Here is a 19,354-nt window from a genome sequence, read left to right as displayed (position 1 = left end):
TCTGGCATCGAGATGTCGTTTGAGCCCATATGAAAGAACTGGGGTTAAGGCTGAACAGCAAAAAGAGTGTGCTTTCTCCATTAGAGAGAACCACTTACTTAGTGTAGTATGGGATTATGCGGGCACATCTGTCCCCTGATTATGTTAAGTCAATTCTCGCAGCCGTCAAGAGAGTGTGGGAAAGCCAGTCAATCACTGAAACTGACTGCTGGGTCTTATAGTAGCCGCATTCCAGCCCATTCCACTTGGCCTCCTGCCCATGAGACCCCTTGAGTGGTGGCGCAATCCACTTTGCAAGATCATGGTCACGCGGTGAGATCACTTAGATGTGTGGAGAGATCCCGGGCTTCCCTGGGCATCGCACAGCGCTTACAACAGACACGTCTCTCACGGGGTGGGGAACGGGGATGTCCCATCTAACGTGGCACAATAACTGCCTTAAAATGCTGGCCGTGCTTCAAGCTCTGAGACATTTTCTCCCACACCTCAGAGGCCACCATGTGTTGGTCCGTACAGAAAACACTTTAGTTGTTTCCTATATCAACCACCAGGGAGGGTCTGCGCTCTCGCCCCTGTAAAAGCTGTCACGGCAGATCCTCCTATGGGCCCAATGGAAGCTGCTCTCCTTGAATTATATAATTATATAGGAAATGGCTACTCTACCCAGAGGTTACAGAGCAAATCTGGGGAAAATTTTACAGAGCTCGGGTGGATCTGTTTGCGTCTCAAGATACGTCGCACAGCCCTCTCTGGTATCTCCCTCTCTTGCCACATTGCCCGCACTGGTTTCACTCCATGTGCTTTTTAACTTCCTGGTCGTGACGTCACCCCGCCGGTGATGATATTAAAATTTGACTAAATATTTTCACGTCTCGTTCCCTCGGGGAACCATGGGTACATACGTAACCTGGAGACGTTATGTAACAAATGCAATTCCGCCATAAACCTGGGGCACGAGATTCGAACCACGTTAAAGCGAGGGATTACTGTATTGGTAAACGGTAGTACACACCTGTGCGATTAATGCGTTAATCTTCTGAATGCTGGAAGAGAATGAAAATATGTATCAACTCGATCTGATCCTAGTCTAAATTCAGAGCAGTAATCAATTTGGTTTGTTGCTTTTTTGCAGGTGGATCTGAACGAAGAGGAGACCATCTTGATCATCCGCCGTCTTCATAAAGTGCTTCGCCCCTTCTTGCTTCGTAGATTGAAAAAGGAAGTCGAGTCTCAGTTGCCTGAAAAGGTAATTTGGTTAGTTTAAAACTAGGTTAATTTGATTTCAAAGCTATAATCATATCAGCATCACAGATTTTCATATCATTGTTTAACTCAGTTTGTTTTATTTATGTTGAACCTTTTTTTTTATATGTTTCCATACTTTGCAGGTTGAATATGTGGTCAAATGTGACATGTCAGCCATCCAGAAAGTTCTGTATAGGCACATGCAAGGAAAAGGCATCTTGCTTACAGATGGCTCAGAAAAAGATAAGAAGGTAAGTGCAAGAAAAGGCAAAAGAGTTTTCCCTTGCTCTTTTTGCAGCTGGGATCCTTATTTTACCTTAATTCTCTCCAGGGTAAAGGAGGGGCAAAGACTCTTATGAACACCATTATGCAGTTGAAGAAGATCTGTAACCATCCTTATATGTTCCAGCACATTGAGGTAAGTGCCAGCTGACAAACAATGGAGAAGCTGCTTTAATCTACTGCTGGAATGTAAAGTGCATCCAAATGCCTCACTCTTGGTAGACCTTACTGACTGTACATGCTCCATTTTCTATCCTCCCTTTCAGGAATCTTTTGCCGAGCACTTAGGCTACCCAAATGGCATCATTAATGGGTGAGCAGTTTTTAAATTAAACCAAGTCTTCCATAACCTCATAACAAGGAAAAAGGATTAGTTATAACCTGATTCATATGTGGGTTACAAAAACTGCCACTGCCTCCCACTTTGCCAAGCTACATGTGTTGTGCCCTGGGTTTAATCTTTATGAAGTGTTCTCTTTTTTGTCTGACAGTCCTGATCTGTACCGTGCTTCAGGAAAATTTGAGCTGCTGGACCGCATCCTACCTAAGCTGCAGGCCACCAATCACAGAGTGTTGCTCTTCTGTCAGATGACTTCCCTAATGACCATCATGGAGGACTATTTTGGCTACCGCAACTTCCTCTACCTACGTCTAGATGGTGATCACATTATTTGGGTTCACCAAATAAGCAGGTTGAATGTTTTCAAATGAGATTGGCTAAAAAAACAACAACAAAACCAATGACGATCAGCTGTTTACTTTAGAAACTTTCTAGTTTCCACTTAAATACATCAGTAGGCGTTTGAATTTATTCGTTATAATGAGGAAAGTGTTAGTCATCATACATCAAACATAGTCGGGTTCGAGTGCTGTTTCAAGCCAGGAAATTATTATTTTTTTGCCTCATTTTGCAGGAACAACCAAGTCTGAAGATCGTGCGGCACTGCTGAAGAAGTTCAATACTGAGGGTTCACAGTATTTCATCTTCCTGCTCAGTACCAGAGCAGGGGGTCTTGGCCTTAACTTGCAGGCTGCTGACACTGTTGTCATCTTTGACAGTGACTGGAACCCCCACCAGGTCTGAATTAAGTTTTTAAAACTTGGAACTGAGCTTTCATCAGTTTGTTAATACATTTCAATATCAAAGTAAAGGCTTTGGGTAAAGGTTTGGAAAAGTGGCAACATCTGAGAATTACAGTTAAGTTCAGCGAACAATAAGTTAACTTTTAGCTTGTCAAATGCAAATTCTAGCAACAGTCCAATCGAAATCATTACAACTGCACTGTTATCAGCATCATCAGTAGACATGGCAAATGTCATTTAAATAATTCTAACTTTGGACTGAAAATATGAAAGCTTTACAGATAAACATAAAATGGAATAAGAGAAGCCAGTTTACACCTTATTGTGTCATTGTGGGCATGCTAGTGTTTCAGACAAGGTGCTATTAGCTATCAGGCCTTTTTAGGATCTATTTCAGTTTGTGGAGGATAAATGAATGAATTATCCATATTGTGCCCCTAATAGCAGTTACTTTGTATTAACTTCTTATTTATAAAACTATTGTATATGAACTAATGCTGTTATACTGAATATCGACATGGAGCTAACACATCATCAGATAGCTGATATTCAGTATACCCTTAGGCTTGCTCCTGGGGTTTAGATATCCATGTGTGGTCGGTATATTCCAACTCTGCTTCCAAAATGTTTATACTTGTCTCTAAAATATTTATAAGCCCCAGTGATATTGTGTATAAGCTGTAGCATCTGACTGGATTTCCATCTAGAATTAAAATGCCCTGGTGTATGTACTACTAAACAGTGGATATAGATTTCGATTTTATACCAATACAGTGGTTTGTTTTAAATAAATACCTCGATTGTTTATATGAAAGCTTCTGATGTGCTTTGGGGGTAGGAGGGTGTGTACAAGAAAAAGATGCAGATCATACAGGCCTATTAAGCACATGTTTTACAAGATAATGTCAAAATCTCTTATGTCAGTATCATCTGAACAGAATGCCTTTGATTAAAATGTGAATCTTAAATCACAAATAAATTATTTAAATGTAAGTTCACTCACTCTTGATCTTTGCTTCTTCAGGATTTGCAGGCTCAGGATCGCGCCCACCGAATCGGACAGCAGAACGAGGTGCGTGTGCTGCGCCTTTGCACGGTTAACAGTGTCGAAGAGAAGATCCTTGCTGCGGCCAAATACAAACTCAACGTTGATCAGAAGGTCATCCAGGCCGGCATGTTTGACCAGAAATCCTCCAGTCACGAGCGCAGGGTTTTCCTACAGGCCATCCTGGAACACGAGGAACAAAATGAGGTAAGCCAAAGGAAAACCAGCAAAGAAAAAATATTGGGCCTGTTTCACATTTTACATCACAATGCGTAAAAAATTTATGTTTCATCCCCTTTAAATTGAGTTGAAACATCAAGGGGGTTTTGCCACACATAGATAGGTATGATCACTAAAATCATTTTAATATTCTCTCAAGGATTAAGGTCAAACTTTCTACCTGGTGTAACTCAATACAAAACTCTTTTCCTGAGCAACCTTGTGTTTCCAGTTACATTAAATGTAAAACTTGAAAACACCTGACATCAGACCAGGGCTGCTGCTACCAATTATTTTAGTAATCGAGTATTCTAACGACTATTCCACCGATTAATCGAGTATTTAGATAAGAAGTACTTTTTTATTTTTTTTAAAGAACAATAGTAAATAAGAAGGATAAAATAAGAGGTCTCTTAAAATGAACAAGTAATTTGTTTTTCTTAAAAAAAAAAAAAAAAAAAAAGTTTTATTGCTGAAACTGCTACAAGAATATCAGGGAAACTGAACGCATTTAGTGCATTAAATAGCCATTTTGCACCAAAATACAAATACTGTGCGTTTAAAAAGTCCCTCCGCATGTTATAGGAAACTGTTCGTTTAATGAAACTCATAATTATTTTCGCTCATGTATTTATTTATTAAATCTCGCACAGTATCGTGATGTTGTTTTTATTGACTCCGGAAAGCTGCTTAAAACTTTCCACGCATTAAATCCGTGTATTTATCACCAGCTTTAAAAATGTGCTCCACTACCTGCTCTACACGGCCACTGCAGAGGGAGTTTTCGACCGCACTGTATATAAATAAAAATCAATTTTAAATTGCTTTCAAAATGGTCACCGCACTGTACAGTGTTTTCTTTATGTTTTAGCTTGAACTTTGGAAACTTTCTGACGTTTTCTTTGGCCTGAATCTTCTCCGCACACCTCGCTGTTTTCTCCATGTTCCTCCATGCCTTAGGAATAATGGTTCATGCAACATGTTTAGTTAAATGGATTAAAAGAAGCATCGAGGCAACTAATTAGCTTTTCTTGTAGTCAAAATACAGGTTCAGGTGTTCAGGTTACCCAATACTTTTGGCAATATAGTGTGTGTGTGTGTGTGTGTGTGTGTGTGTGTGTGTGTGTGTGTGTGTGTGTGTGTGTGTGTGTGTGTGTGTGTGTGTGTGTCTATATATATATATATATATATATATATATATATATATATATAAAAGAGAGAGAGAGAGAGAGAGAGAGAGAGAGAACGGAGAGATTAATCATGTCGGCTGTTGGCATTTTTTTATTTTTTATTAATTGGCATTAATTACAACACAAAGCAAATTTATTTGCCTTGATGAATTTTTGTAATCAAATTACTTGAGATTCTTAAAGAATCGTCACACTTCAACATTAACCACCCTATTTTTTGAGCTGGTCCTGCCTTATTACTCACAAGAAAAAAAATATATATGTTTCTGCAATAAATTCATATATAGTATATACTTTGACAGATAAAATACATCTATTTATTCATCCAAAGAAAATCTCCTTCATCCTTCATTTTTTTAGCCATTCTGATGCTCAGTGCTTTTAGCCATAGAGCTTCCTCTCCCTGTTCAGCCTTTCAATATAAAACATCGCGGAGCATCTCGAAGGTTCAGGTCACTTGACTTCGATTGAGGTCAGGCAATTCTATTAAGGACAGCACCGCTGTCTTCCTCTAATATGTTGTTTAAAATCGAACAGTACTCTTAAAATAAAAAATCAATAAAAATAAACCTTGTCTTTAAACTGAAATGTAGTGTGAAAAGTTTAAATGATTACCCGAGCTGCTACATTGATCTTCATTTGGATCTAATAGTTGCTTTTTAAATGAATGCAGATCATTTGTTAAAGTGATCAACTCTTAAGCTTAGAGTAATCCTAAATAAATTAATAATAGTAATTACAGAATAATTACTAAATAGTAGTTATTGAAGAGATGAGTAAAAAAATATAGGATTTGAATGGATTAAATACAAGAAGGCAATGTTCAGTTACCTTTTAGCCCTGGATAGTTTGGCTTCAGATAGTAGTTTAGTTTATAACAGTGTTTACAATAATTAGCAAGTTTAATAGTTTATGTAGCATGTTGTAGCATTCTCTCAGTCCATATTATTCGGCTTTAAAGGTTTTGAATTATATTATAATTCTCTCTCTCACACACACACACACACACACACACACACACACACACACACACACACACACACACACACACACATACACACACACAGACACACACACACACACACACACACACACACACATACACACACAGACACATTGCATCACATCACTGATCGAATCGAGGGCCCTATCAGTTTTAAAGCTTAATTACGCTGTGTGTAATTTTTGTGTTGGCATAAAAAATTATGATAAACTCTCAAGCTAAATCCAGCTTGTACAGTTCACCGTATATATTAAAATCTGTGTATAAATGTAAAACCCTACACTTTTAAATGCTGCCTGTTAACTTGCAGTTGTAAAGAAGCTGCCATTATTATTGAGACTGTTCTAAGTATAGCTGCGTTTTCTCAAAGGAGCCTGTAATATTTGCGCTCTCATTGTCTGTATACATTTCAGATACGGTGAGACACATGACAATAGGCCGATCAGGACCACTGAAAATGGCATCCTTTTGTTATACAGTAATGACTTATTTCTCTCTCCATTTGGCATTAAATGAGCATGTGATTTACCATTCAGAAGATTACAATGATCCACTTTAATTAATTTTATGCAACACATTTTCAGGCAAACGATTGGGACTGGTCACTAGACTTCAAATGGACTGCAATTTCTTTTTTTTTTTTTTATATATATATATATATATAATAATGCTCTTATTGAGGTAGATAATCTGACTGTCATTGGTAGGTTAAAGACCCCATTAGACCACATTGCATTAAAACTCTTGCAGGTAATGAGAAACAAAGTGTAATTGTACATTAGATTGTAAATTGTCAATTACATAAGCTTTCTGATTAGTACCTTCCATATTGCTCATATTTAGCATAACCACAATATTTGTAAATCTACTACTGTATATAATACATAAAGCATACTAACATCCACAATGCCTTCTTCTTTGCCCTCAAAAGCAATTAACAATGGCATGCTAGAATGGCATGCTAGAATGGCATGTCAGATTGTATGTCAGTATTCTGCTATACACATGTTTTGCTTTTAATTTTTGTTTTATGTTTTGCTTTCCTGATCATCAAAAGGCCTTGAGTAGGAATGATGTAGGGTGGCCAGCAATTTTAGCTGAATTTATGCTGAATTTATAATAACGGTATATTTATATCAATTTTTCCAGTATATTTATCTTTAATACTTTCAACACACAATAAGAATACAACTTGAATTGGACTGCCGTCCACATATATTCACACAAGTACCACATAATTTTATGCTTTTAAATAATTTAAAGTCTAACTACTTTTTGCTTTTAGGAGGAGGGAGGAAACCAGGGAACCCAGAATCCTTTGTGGACACATACAGTACATATAAAAAAATATGTTTTTAATAAAGACAAACACATATCCTGCAGTTGAGTCTTTATAATTTTTTTTTTATTTGTGCTGTTCACTGTAATATCAGGAGGAGGATGAAGTTCCTGATGATGAAACGCTAAATCAGATGATTGCCCGCAACGAGGAGGAATTTGAGCTTTTCATGGTAAGAGAATTGGTAGAGATTTACAGCACTTTTATACGTCGTTTTGGATAAGGGCGTCTGCTAAATGCAGCAAATGTAAATGTATATGACTGTCACACTATTCAATTATACAGGGTTATTTAAAAAAAATAAACCGATATCATGATGCATTGCTTCAGTTCTTAATCATCATAGAATGAGTCAGTGACCATTTGAAAGAGGAGTTATCTAAGTTGATTGTGAGTATAATACTTGGTGACTTGACTGGAGTTTTGTATTACTTTTCCTTGATTAAATATTGCGTAATGAAATCGGTTCATTCTTTTAGAATAACGATCTATAATACCAGTATTAAGACGTTTAACTACAAGCAGTGAGGATAAAATAGTTCTTGTCCCTTTAGCGCTTTGACCTGGATAGGCGTCGTGAAGATGCGCGAAACCCTAAGCGTAAACCTCGTCTGATGGAGGAAGACGAGCTACCATCCTGGATCATCAAAGACGATGCTGAGGTGGAGCGTCTCACCTGTGAGGAAGAGAAAGAGAAAATGTTCCCTCGGGGTTCGCGCCACCGCAGGGATGTGGATTACAGTGATGCGCTGACTGAAAAACAGTGGCTGAGAGTAAGAACAAACGTAATTTGCTAATAAAATAATAATAATAATAAAATAAAAGACATTTTAGGATGTTACTCTGTCTCTAGAACTAGCCTCTAGTGTATGTATATCTCTTAATTTTAATGAAACTAACACAGTTTGTTTTTATTTAAAAAAAAGAAAGTTATTATGGCTGGATACAACAAAACGAGTGTTTCTTAAATACATTTTGTAAGAAAATGTGCACATGCAACCATCTACAAAATCTACAAAACAATTGTAATCAAGCTAAATTTCTACAGTGGCCAATAGTGCAACGATTCTTTCAGATGTTGTGCTTGTTTTCTGGGTTTGGACTATTACATATGCGTTCAGAACATAGCAACCAAATTCCAGGTTGTCACCAGTGCAAATATATCAGTACAAAAATTTGCTCTGTTCCACTTCAAGAGTAGCGACTTTTAGAAGTTTAATAAAAAGTTGAAACATCAAAACTTTCAAAAACTTTCATACCAAGAAAGGATTACTTTTTCAGAAAAGTCTCAGCGTTTCACAAAGCTGAGACGTCAAAATAATGTCTGGAAGAAAATCTCCACAAAGAAAGGTTCAATCTCACCATACAAACTTAGAGCTCACTCTCAAATGTTGGCCCATACTATAAAACTTTGATACTGTTTTCCTCTTTTGAACTGACAATGCTAATTCTGCTCACTCAGGTTTCAGTGTAAGTTTTTTGCACATCTATCTGAAAGAATCGTCATGTATCATAACTCCCGTTTAAATATTGTTTTGTTCAACTTATTTTAATTGCATGCATTTTAGTCCTTCATAGTCATTCACACTATTATTTGCAGTACTCGCTTAAGCTTAGTGACAGCTTAAATTATTTGATTTGTTAGTGTTAAAAGATGAGTCTACAAGGTTGCAGTGGGATTGTTGAAAGTGAATTTTCATAAGTATATTAATTTTGAGAATCTCATGAGATATAGTGCCCAGCCCATGTTATTTACAGTTTCTTTTATAATTGTTTCTAAAAAGAAATGTCTGCACAACAGTTCCCAGACAGTCCTGCAAATGAAAACCACATAAATGATTCTGCACGGTTAGTCCAAACTGGCCGCCTCAATACTAACCAGCTTATTTCATACGCCTATGGCGCCCTTGTGCACCTCTATTTCCATGAGACACACATCCTTGCGAGATGCCAGCTCACGTCCTCATTCCCCAGTATGCTCCGAATCTGGCTCGAGCAGCCAAACTCTAGTCCAAAAAGCCCAAAGTTGTGGAGAGACTTGGACGTAGTATATTTGGGCAGGGACATGCTGAAGGAGAGTTGTGAAAAAGCAACAGGTCAGTGTGCACTGTCTGTTTGGCTACTCTGTATTCTGTTGCTGCTTGACTTAGATGAAGATCTCATTTTAAAAGACACTCTAGCATAAATCAGGATGGTGTTTGGTAGTTTCTATATGACTGTACATAAAGGATAATAATACTGTATGACTTTAGATTCTCTTGGCTCAGTGGCTTAATCAATTGTACTAAATGCATCACTGAGTTTGTAGACTATGAGATTGCTACATTTCTCAGCCTTTGAGACACTGAAGTACAATATAAAAGCCAGACAGAATCTGGACAGAATCTGTAATTTTTCATGCTAAGATTGCACCACACATAGAAAGTTCCAGACGAAATTCTAGATAATTTCTATTCCCTAGAAAACTTGTGTCCTTTTCAACTCAAAATGATTGTCTTGTTTTCTGCATGGCAGGGAGATTTTGTGTTGAATGCTCCACCGCACACACACAATTTAATAATGCATTTTAATGTAAAGAGTACTGCAAGTATAAAGTTCGGTCTGTAAAATCCCAAAAATAAATCATAATATTTTTTGTCTGGAGGTTTTGTTTCTTACTTGTAATATTGTTTTGTGGTGAGAAATAACTGCTTGTTGTAATTTAAGGTTTTTGTTATTGCTGCAGAAAGCACAGAGAAGTTGCAGCATTTAGAAGAGTAAAATAAAAGCGCTAGAGCGTTTAGTCAAGAACCCACATCCAATTTTGTGTGTAGCGGTCTGTGGTTCCTACTGATTAGTTCTTGAAATCGAATGGTCTAGCCACATAGTGCCTGTAATACATTTTTAATTTTGGAAGGTCTGCTAAATTAAAGGTCTGCTAGCATCTCCTTACCGATCTACCTGATTATTTGCCTCCTTCTCAAAGCATCTACTTAATCTTTAGCAAATGAGCAGAAATAATTCTGAGGATTAGACTGTGATTATTATGATCGATCAATTATGTACAGGAATTATGAGCCAAACATGAAAGATTACAGGTGACGGGAAGATAAACCTAAAAGATTGGATAATCTTTAGAATAAATGGGTTTGTGAGGCGTCAGTGCATTTCAATGTTTCTGTGTGGATTTGTATGGGCTGCATGTGCTTCCGGTTTTTGGATGAGTTTGACCCAACGGATTAAACCCATTTTGTATAGAGGCATAAAGGCTTTTAGGCCACCAGAAAAGAACCACAACGTATTTGGAGCCATCCAGATTTTTGTGCTAAAAACATGGACATTCCAATCCTTCTATCTAATAATCTTCTGCAATAACATGGCATTCGCCCAAATTATGTAACACCTGCCGATTTAGAGATAAATATCGATCAAAATAAATAAATTAGATACGTTTAGATAAAAATAACATTTGTTTCATGCTGGTTTAATTTGTTCCTCTTGTGGGCCCTCAGGCCATCGAAGATGGCAACCTGGAAGAGATGGAAGAGGAGATCCGTCTGAAGAAGCGCAAGCGTAAAAGGCACTTGGACAAAGGCAGCCGACGTGAGAATGGGGACAAGGCTAAAAAGAGGAGGGGACGACCTCCAGCCGAAAAACTTTCCCCCAACCCTCCCAAACTCACCAAACAGATGAGCACCATCATCGAGACAGTCATCAACTACAAAGACGGGTATGAGCACATGAACATATCTCTGCTGCATGTGACTCAGAGCTTCCTCAGTTTCACATTTGATCTATCGTATTGTTTTGACTGTCAAACTGAAATCTTTTTAATTCTGTCAGTCAAAACAGGAACAGGGACAGCCAAGAAGATTTCAGTTTTATTGGAGGTTATGTAATATTCCAGAGAATTGCGGCACACACTACTAACATTTTTTTTCCCTCTCCTGGAAAGATTTGATGGGTCTGTGATTCTGTCCTGAATGGACCTTAATTACTTCACTGGCTGCTTACATTTGTCTTCAGCCTACATTTGCCAGTGGTGACTTCTCTTCAGCCCTCCTAGTTTCTATAAATTCGAATTATTTTACAGTTTTTGGAGTCAAGTCTATTCCCTTAGTAACTGTGGTGCTTTTGCGTGTTAATTATGGTGGACATTTGGTACAGCTTGCGTTCTTAAACATGCTTGAGATTCGACAGGCATTCATACACAGGAATACTACCAACATTATTTCATTTAACTGAGATGGACTGTGAGGAATTTCACACAGGGCTTTGCCTAAAGTCTGGGGCTGCTTGATGTGAGCTCAGGATAAATTAGGATTGTGTAAGCACCATTTGTCAGGATAAATCCAGTGCAACATGACTATACTTTAGCAGCAATGTCATGCATGATCCCACACTTTAATTTCAACTCACTCTGCAATCCCAAGTCTTTATGGGTGTTTTTTTTAGCATACATGGTTCATTGAAGTTATTACTATATATTATATAGACATTTGTGTTTATTGTGAATAAAAACAAAAAATCCCACAGTATTTAAAGATCCCTCAGCAACTGTTCCCAGTTTTATTTATAAGCCATTTTTCAATAAACTCAGTGAATTTATGCTAATTATCTTTTCATTGAGCAATTAATCAGGCATGTTAATTAACTCAACATTTACAACAGCTTACCACATGCTGCTCAGCTGAAATTTTGGCAAGTTCTTCCCATCAGAACTGTTGTAATTCAGTGTAATGTAATGGGATTTTAGCCAGAGTTTTGTGAAGGCTGCTCCAAGACTTTTTTTGTTGTGTTCTTTAAGCCATTTTGAAGCCACTTTGGAGCCACTTCCATAGCATACTTTGAATTATTGCCCTGCTGGAAAACCAATTAAGTTTTGCTTAGTATTTGTAAATTATCTCCCCTCCTTATAATGCCATGTAATTTCTGATGGCTTTATTCAGTCGCATTTCCAGCAGATCACTGCAAAATGTGATGCTTATGCTTCTATGCTTCTATGCAAAGAAGTAACATTTTTATTCTCAAACTAGCTGGGTCTTTATATTTCTGATCATACACAAAATTCACTTTTTTAGAGTAGGGGCTAACCCTAACCCTAACCCTAACCCTCCTTGTACCTATTAAAACCTGATGCAGATCCTTTTCCAGTTCCTTTGTCATTATTGTGGGGATCAGTTGAACCTGTCAGGATCATACTTCCGGTTCCGCGGCACGCACTTCCGTGTTGGCGGCCATCTTGTCGTTTTTCCCACGCCTTCCGGCATTTAAGGACACCACAGACTTTAGCTCAGCGCCAGCTTATCTCACCGGCTTCCTAAAATCCCTGGGATTATTTCTTGCCACCCTGCCTGCTCTGAATACCTGTTTCTGTTCCTGATCTTGTTCCTGACCCTTGTTCTGCTCTGCTCTGGTTTTGACATTGGACTTGTTTTTGTTTTGTGCTCTTTCTTCATTGTTCTGTTTGCCGGCTCTTTTGGACTGTTTTTTGGATCTGGTTTAGTCTCTGTTTCCCTGTGTTTTGACCCTGGACTGTTTAATGGACTTTGTTTTTGCCTGTGCCATTTCATTAAAGCCTGTTTTCTCCATACCCCTGTGTGTATCCTGCATTTGTGTCCTCCCATCCACACACCTAGTCACCAGCGAGTCGCGTAGATTTCTGACAGAATAATCTGGCCTGTGCACCGTGTCCCAACCCTGCTCACTGACAGAACTTTTCAGACTACAGTTTGTTCATCTCTGGAAGTTCATTTGTGACTTCTTCTTAAATGATACACTGTGTGTGTGTGTGTGTGTGTGTGTGTGTGTGTGTGTGTGTGTGTGTGTGTGTGTCATTCTGTAATGTCTTTCACTGTCTGTTTCAGTATGTTCATTTGTGCATATTGTACAGATGCTTGTATTAGCTCCAGTTGTTTGGCAATTGCTCATAAGGAGGAACAGGTCCTTTGAAATATATAAAGAAACAATGACTCAATACAATTTTGAAATAGTAAATTTATGCTGAATTAAATCTGTCGCAACTTGATACTTATAAAATGATCTCTTCGAATAAAAAGGATTCCCTAAATACCAAAAGACATGCAACCTCAGTTGAGCAATCGAGACTTGCTATCTTTAGCCTGTGTTTAAACTTTATATTCTACATTGAAGCTGTGGTAGAATTTTAGTGGAGAATCATTAATCATCATCTAATCCTGAGGAATTTTCTTAAAACTGCCTTTGTGTTATCCAATTCTAGGTCAGGCCGACAGCTCAGTGAGGTGTTTATACAACTGCCTTCTAGGAAAGAGCTTCCAGAGTACTACGAACTGATAAGGAAACCAGTGGACTTCAAGAAGATCAAGGTAAAAAAAATATATATATATATATACAAATAATAATGTAACAAGGACTGATTCCCTTCCTTAGAGAAAACTCTATTCTCTACTACAATCTTTATTAACTGTTGTGACACATTATTTGCAGATAATATCTTGAGTGGCACTTCCATTACTAAGGGCTGATAATAACAGGAATAAACAGACATATGGAATGGAAGTTTTCAGGGCACGATGAGACATTGTGTTAATATGACGTTTCTGACACTGTTCAAAATGACTGGCTTCGTTTCATTGCTGATGGATCATGTTCTTTTTGGTGCTGTAAATCCCAATTCTAAGCAGAGGTGTGTATGTTTGTAGGAGAGAGTGCGCAACCATAAGTACAGGAGCTTGGGCGATTTGGAAAAAGACGTAATGCTCCTGTGCCACAATGCTCAAACCTACAATCTAGAAGGCTCTCAGGTGAGTGACCAAAAGCACAGTCGGATTTGGTCTTTAAATATTGGCCATATGAGCGTTTCTAACTTTCCACAGAATGTTATTTTGCAATGTGCCGGAGTTTTGCCAGGAAGTGCAGTGTTATGGGCCAAAATCCTCTACTGCGTAATTGATTCCATCATTTTATCTGCTTCAAAATGCTCACATCTGTAAAGAGAATTTGTAAATCAACACAATTCCCCCCACATTCTCATAGAACCATGAATTCTTTGCATTCTGTACCTCCACCAAACAGAATGTGCAGTTTTATTTCTGGCACTTTTTATACAGTACTGCAAATTTGTCTTGAACTATAATGCAATTTCATGCAGAACTTCATTTTGCACTAAAAGCCCCTTTTTAAATATTTATATCAATAACCAAACTTTGTCTTGACATGAATATCTTTTTGAGTCTTTTACATTTTGTCTACTTTTTCCTCTGTATAAGTGAATTATTTAGTGTAGTTAATGCTTTTTTTTTGGTTTTCAAGATCTTTGAGGACTCCATCGTGCTGCAGTCCGTATTTAGGAGCGCTAGGCAGAAGATTGCCAAAGAGGAGAGTGAGGATGACAGCAATGATGAGGATGATGAAGAGTCAGAAGCTGAGTGTAAAAAAAAATATATATTTTTTTAATAAATAAGATTTTTTTCTGTTATGCTTGTGTTATATTGTAAAATTTCATAGTAAATATATGATTCTTAAAATATACAGAATTCACTGAAACATTGAAAAAAGATTTCACATAGATATTTCACATCATTGAGCCTTATTAACCGAAAACACCAGCATTTGATATATTCAAGCTTATCATTACACACACGATTAGTTTTTCTTCCTTATCACACTCAATAAAAGGCTTTCCACTCATAACTTATTAGAGCAACTTAAGATCTGAGTTTTGATGTGGTTCTCGAATATTAATTTACATACTCTGCAAACACAGGGTTGTTAGAAGCTCAGGGAAAGAAGTTGTCATAGCATGGTGTCATTTTAAAGACTTCTGCGCATGTGGTAATAAAAGTTTAATTACACACCATGTTTCCCACCCCAGATAAGTCAGTAAAGGTGAAGATCAAGCTGAACAAGCAGGAGGAGCGGAGCCAAGAGAGAGGCAAGAAGCGGCCAAGCCGGGTGAAGGCCAAACCTGTGGTCAGTGATGATGACAGTGATGAGGAGCAGGAGGAAAATGTAGGTCCATCACATTTTCATATATTATTCTCCATATATTAACATAATTAGTATATTGTTTTTATTTTGTTGTTTTGTATTCTCTCCTTTTTTAGGGGTTTTAAAGCAAGTATATAGAAGTATGCTTGTGTTTAATAACAGTGGTCTAGAACGGGGTCTCCAGTCTAATCCACTAAGGGCTTGTTTGGGTAAAGACTTTAATTCTACCCAAGCAGAAGCCTCATCTGATTCCACCTGTTTAATGAGTTTTTTAATTAAAACATTGCTTTCAGTATAAAAAGTGTGGCTGCTACTTGATTGAAATGACACCTAGATAGTAAAAAAAAACTCTGTGTCAGACGCCTAACATGTAGCAACAAAGGAAGCATGAAATGCAGACAATTTGTGTAATCTATATCGCACATCCATAAAATCAACTTAAGCAGGTGTGTAACCCTCATTAGTGCAACTAACTCTCAAGACATGCAACTTTGCCAGTGTAAATATCAAATTACCTTGTTGAATTATTGCGCTGAAGCTGAGCCTAGACGTCCGAGGGAAAAATCTAGAATTTTTGCCTAAATATGACAGTAACACAGGTGGTTCTAGGTTGGAGGCTTATCTGATGATTTTTCATGTGACAATTACTATGTGTCACTCTTCCCACGCCTCCAGACATTTCACCGACCAGGAATGGCAGTAATAATAAAAAGAATTCTCATCTGGCTTATTTTCTCGTTTTTTTGCCCTCAGTGCGACTAGCTGATTAGTTGTAAAAAATTGTTCACAGGAAAAAAAAAAAAACAGGAAACACTTATTTATTCAATTTATTACTTTTGTAACAGTGGATTGGCTGTCAGTTATGACACTTTTATTGTTCATGGCACATGTGGATCAGGTAATTGCATGTTTTTGCGACCTTTATTGACAGAATTCTGTTCAAATGAATGATATACAGTTCAAAAACAAACACAAATGTAAACTGTCAAAAACATGTTTTGCAAGACCCTTTTGCCTGATTAAATAAACACAATGCCACGTTCCAAAATGTAGTGGAAGCCGTTTCAAAAGAGAAACCAGCTCCATATGGTCGTGGAATGTGATGTTCAGCAAACATGTTTGTGTCTGATGGTCAGACAATTTCTGGCCATAATTTAACTCACATTCACAGACTAAGAAGGTGGTTATGGGTATGGATCAATATTTATTTGTTCAACTGCACTATATTATGAGATTCCCTCTATTTCACTTTACAATGAAATAAGCACATTGTGCTTTCTCACACTTGTTGGTCTGGTTATAAATAGTGTTACAGTGGGCTCTTATGCTTTGTCAAATTATCTCACACAATCTCTTTGGACTCGGTTCTGAGCTGAGGAGTGTGTGCCATCAGATACTTTTTTGTGTGCCGTCTCACCCATTCCAGTGTTGTTTATTTCACAGGAGCAGTCTGAGGGAAGCCACACAGAAGATGAGTAACAAAGGACCTGCTTCTACCCATCTTTTTTTTTTTTTTTTTTTGAGTTCTTTAAAAGTATATCTACCCCATCTACCTTACAAAGCTGCTGAGAAGAACAGAGCACTTACGTCTGGCTTGTTCTCGGGTCATTTGACCGAAGCAGCGTTTTTGAACATTTTGTCGAATTAATTCACCTGTCATGCGGTTTCACTACCAGAGTGTACTGATGAAACCCGATGCCCTCGTATATGTTTTACCCAGCTATGAACATTGTATAGGTTTACTTGCACAAAAAAAATTGACATTGCACAGAAATCTGGGTTTCGAGTGCATCGAGACGAAGAGCAGTCCTCCTGCTCATAATTCACTTCTAAAGTAAGGAAGATTTTTGTCAAAAAGTTTTTATCTCGTAAAAAGGCACACTTGAGTCAAATCTTTAAATTTCAAATATTCTCATATTTTCATATAAGCTCATTCCCGTAAACTGAATACAATGTAGAGATTTTTTAAACATGGAAAGAATTTGACTTTGATTTGGTCCAGTGTTAAAGCTGATAATGTTGTGGTGGATTGAGACATTCAAACAAGATTCACGTATATATGACACTTCACTCTTGCTTCTAAATATCTCTACTTTAAACTCAACCCTCACAGCTGTGCATAGTTTTTTCTTTGAAATTCTAGACACAAAACTTATACAAATCTCGATACTGAATTTGAGATATATATATATATATATATATATATATATATATATATATATATATATATATATATATATATATATATATATATATATATATAAAGATATTGTGTCTTGCTAATATGCTTACATTTATCAGTATTATTGTCAGTTTTTTCTCTCCTGGTGTTTGTCCTTTTGGTCGAACAGAACTTTTTTCATATCTTCTTTTATATATTTTTGCTTTTTGCATGTTACCTTTTCTGAAGTGTCATAATCATTGCTTTCTTTGCACAATGTCTTTGTGGTTGTATTGCATAGCCCAAAGCAAATAAATTTCACAGATCTTGAAGGCCATCCTGTAGTGCTTCTTTTACTCAGTAAGACTGAAATGCTAAGACGCTAGCTTTATAAATAACAGACAGAATATACTTTGAGATGATGAATAGAAAACTGTTTAAATAAATATGTCTCAATATGTGGGCCACAGTGCATCCTTTAAACACACTACACTGCAAAAGGAAATAGCTTAGCAAGTTAGTGTTCACTAGAGAATACTACTTCACAGTGTATGTATACATTAGTAGAGAATAAAACAAGGTGAGCTGCTTTAGTGTGTTGGCAGCAAGAAGCAAATATTAATTATTGTTAGCACCATTTTTTTCTAAACTCATTTGATGCAAAATCTCCTTATTTAAAACTGTATATATGTGTGTGTGTGTGTGTGTGTGTGTATATATGTATATGTATATGTATGTATGTATGTGTATATATATATATATATATATATATATATATATATATATATATATATATATATATATATATATATATATATATATACACACACACACACACACACAAAACTGTACAGTGGGACTCATGGGGGTTACGTTCTAAGACTGCACCCCTGCAGCCCCTTTGTTGTTTTATTGAATTTATCTAATTTATCATTATGTTACTTTAATACAATAATGTGATTTGAAAGAAATTATGATATTTTGCGATTTATGCGATTTTAAGGTGATCTACACAGGATAAATGATGATGAGAAGTAAAAGAATTTGAAGTCACAATGTGTTTATAACCCATAAAGACTGGTCATGTGCTCCCAACCTCATCAATCCATAGACGGTTCATCATTGTCCTTACATACCCTTCCCCATCCGAGCGTCAGGGAAAAGAAGAAAGGAAATCTTAGTCTCCACTTGCATCAAGCTAATTTTCCCCCCAGAGATCAAAACTTGTCCATCTTTGTGTGTGTGTGAGAGTGTGTGTGAGTGATTGCACAATTTAAACAGAGCTGGCCAAAGCCAATTTTGCCTGAGAGTCTGCAGCCATCCATTGCTGCCTCTGTTTCTTTGTCATGCACTTTGAAGTGGAAAGCTGTGTAGATAGAACTAAGCCTTGGTAAAAAAGAGATAAATTGTAGGCTAATCCGTGTCTCAGCACCAGAGATGTCAGCTGGAATGTCAGGTGCCAATGCATTCCATGCTATTCCTCTGTAGCCTTTGTGAGTCCTTCAGATTGGTGGGAAAAAGAAGTCATGTATGACTGATATGAAAGAGCCAGGTGCTCTCTTATTATTAAAAATGCTGGCATAAATCGCACTTCTGCATCCCTTTATTCAGCTGGCTCGAAAGGAACCCCTGCATACCAAATATGCACTATTTAAAAAGGTGAGTTTCTCCATAGCTACCCACTGAGATTCCTTTTTTGCTGAAGACATGCTGTCCTCCAGCAGATCTTTGTCACAAGAATTTTCTGTTGGCAATAAATGAAGAAAACCCTGTCTGTAAATTCTTATAGTGCTTTCTAACCACCGAACAGCTTTTCGTACCAATGTCAGAGCTTGGT

The 19,354-nt window shown here is 37.2% G+C and overlaps 1 protein-coding gene across 3 annotated transcripts in view; it reads left to right on the top strand.

Moving 5' to 3' along the window:
• smarca2 (SWI/SNF related BAF chromatin remodeling complex subunit ATPase 2) overlaps positions 1-17,284 on the top strand; it is a 40,762-nt gene extending 23,478 nt beyond the window's left edge. Inside the window, exons 20-35 of one of the 3 annotated variants that reach the window (XM_083527728.1) lie at positions 1,133-1,246; positions 1,389-1,496; positions 1,577-1,663; positions 1,794-1,840; positions 2,019-2,185; positions 2,442-2,605; positions 3,635-3,862; positions 7,353-7,400; positions 7,501-7,578; positions 7,961-8,179; positions 10,898-11,115; positions 13,627-13,732; positions 14,069-14,170; positions 14,679-14,796; positions 15,241-15,377; positions 16,800-17,060. In XM_083527728.1, the coding sequence (XP_083383854.1) occupies positions 1,133-1,246; positions 1,389-1,496; positions 1,577-1,663; positions 1,794-1,840; positions 2,019-2,185; positions 2,442-2,605; positions 3,635-3,862; positions 7,353-7,400; positions 7,501-7,578; positions 7,961-8,179; positions 10,898-11,115; positions 13,627-13,732; positions 14,069-14,170; positions 14,679-14,796; positions 15,241-15,377; positions 16,800-16,835 (1,977 nt within the window). In that variant the 3' untranslated portion in view covers positions 16,836-17,060. Of the gene's footprint in view, positions 1-1,132; positions 1,247-1,388; positions 1,497-1,576; positions 1,664-1,793; positions 1,841-2,018; positions 2,186-2,441; positions 2,606-3,634; positions 3,863-6,509; positions 6,546-7,352; positions 7,401-7,500; positions 7,579-7,960; positions 8,180-10,897; positions 11,116-13,626; positions 13,733-14,068; positions 14,171-14,678; positions 14,797-15,240; positions 15,378-16,799 lie in introns of those variants that run through there. The other 2 variants (XM_083527729.1, XM_083527730.1) reach the window with 2 other exon arrangements.
• Positions 17,285-19,354: the final 2,070 nt, after the last annotated feature.

This window comes from Silurus aristotelis (assembly GCF_946808225.1).
Source record: "Silurus aristotelis genome assembly, chromosome: 23".
Classification (NCBI taxonomy): domain Eukaryota; kingdom Metazoa; phylum Chordata; class Actinopteri; order Siluriformes; family Siluridae; genus Silurus; species Silurus aristotelis.
The sequence above is the reverse complement of the archived record's forward strand: the minus strand, read 5'-3'. Positions and strand labels throughout refer to the sequence as shown.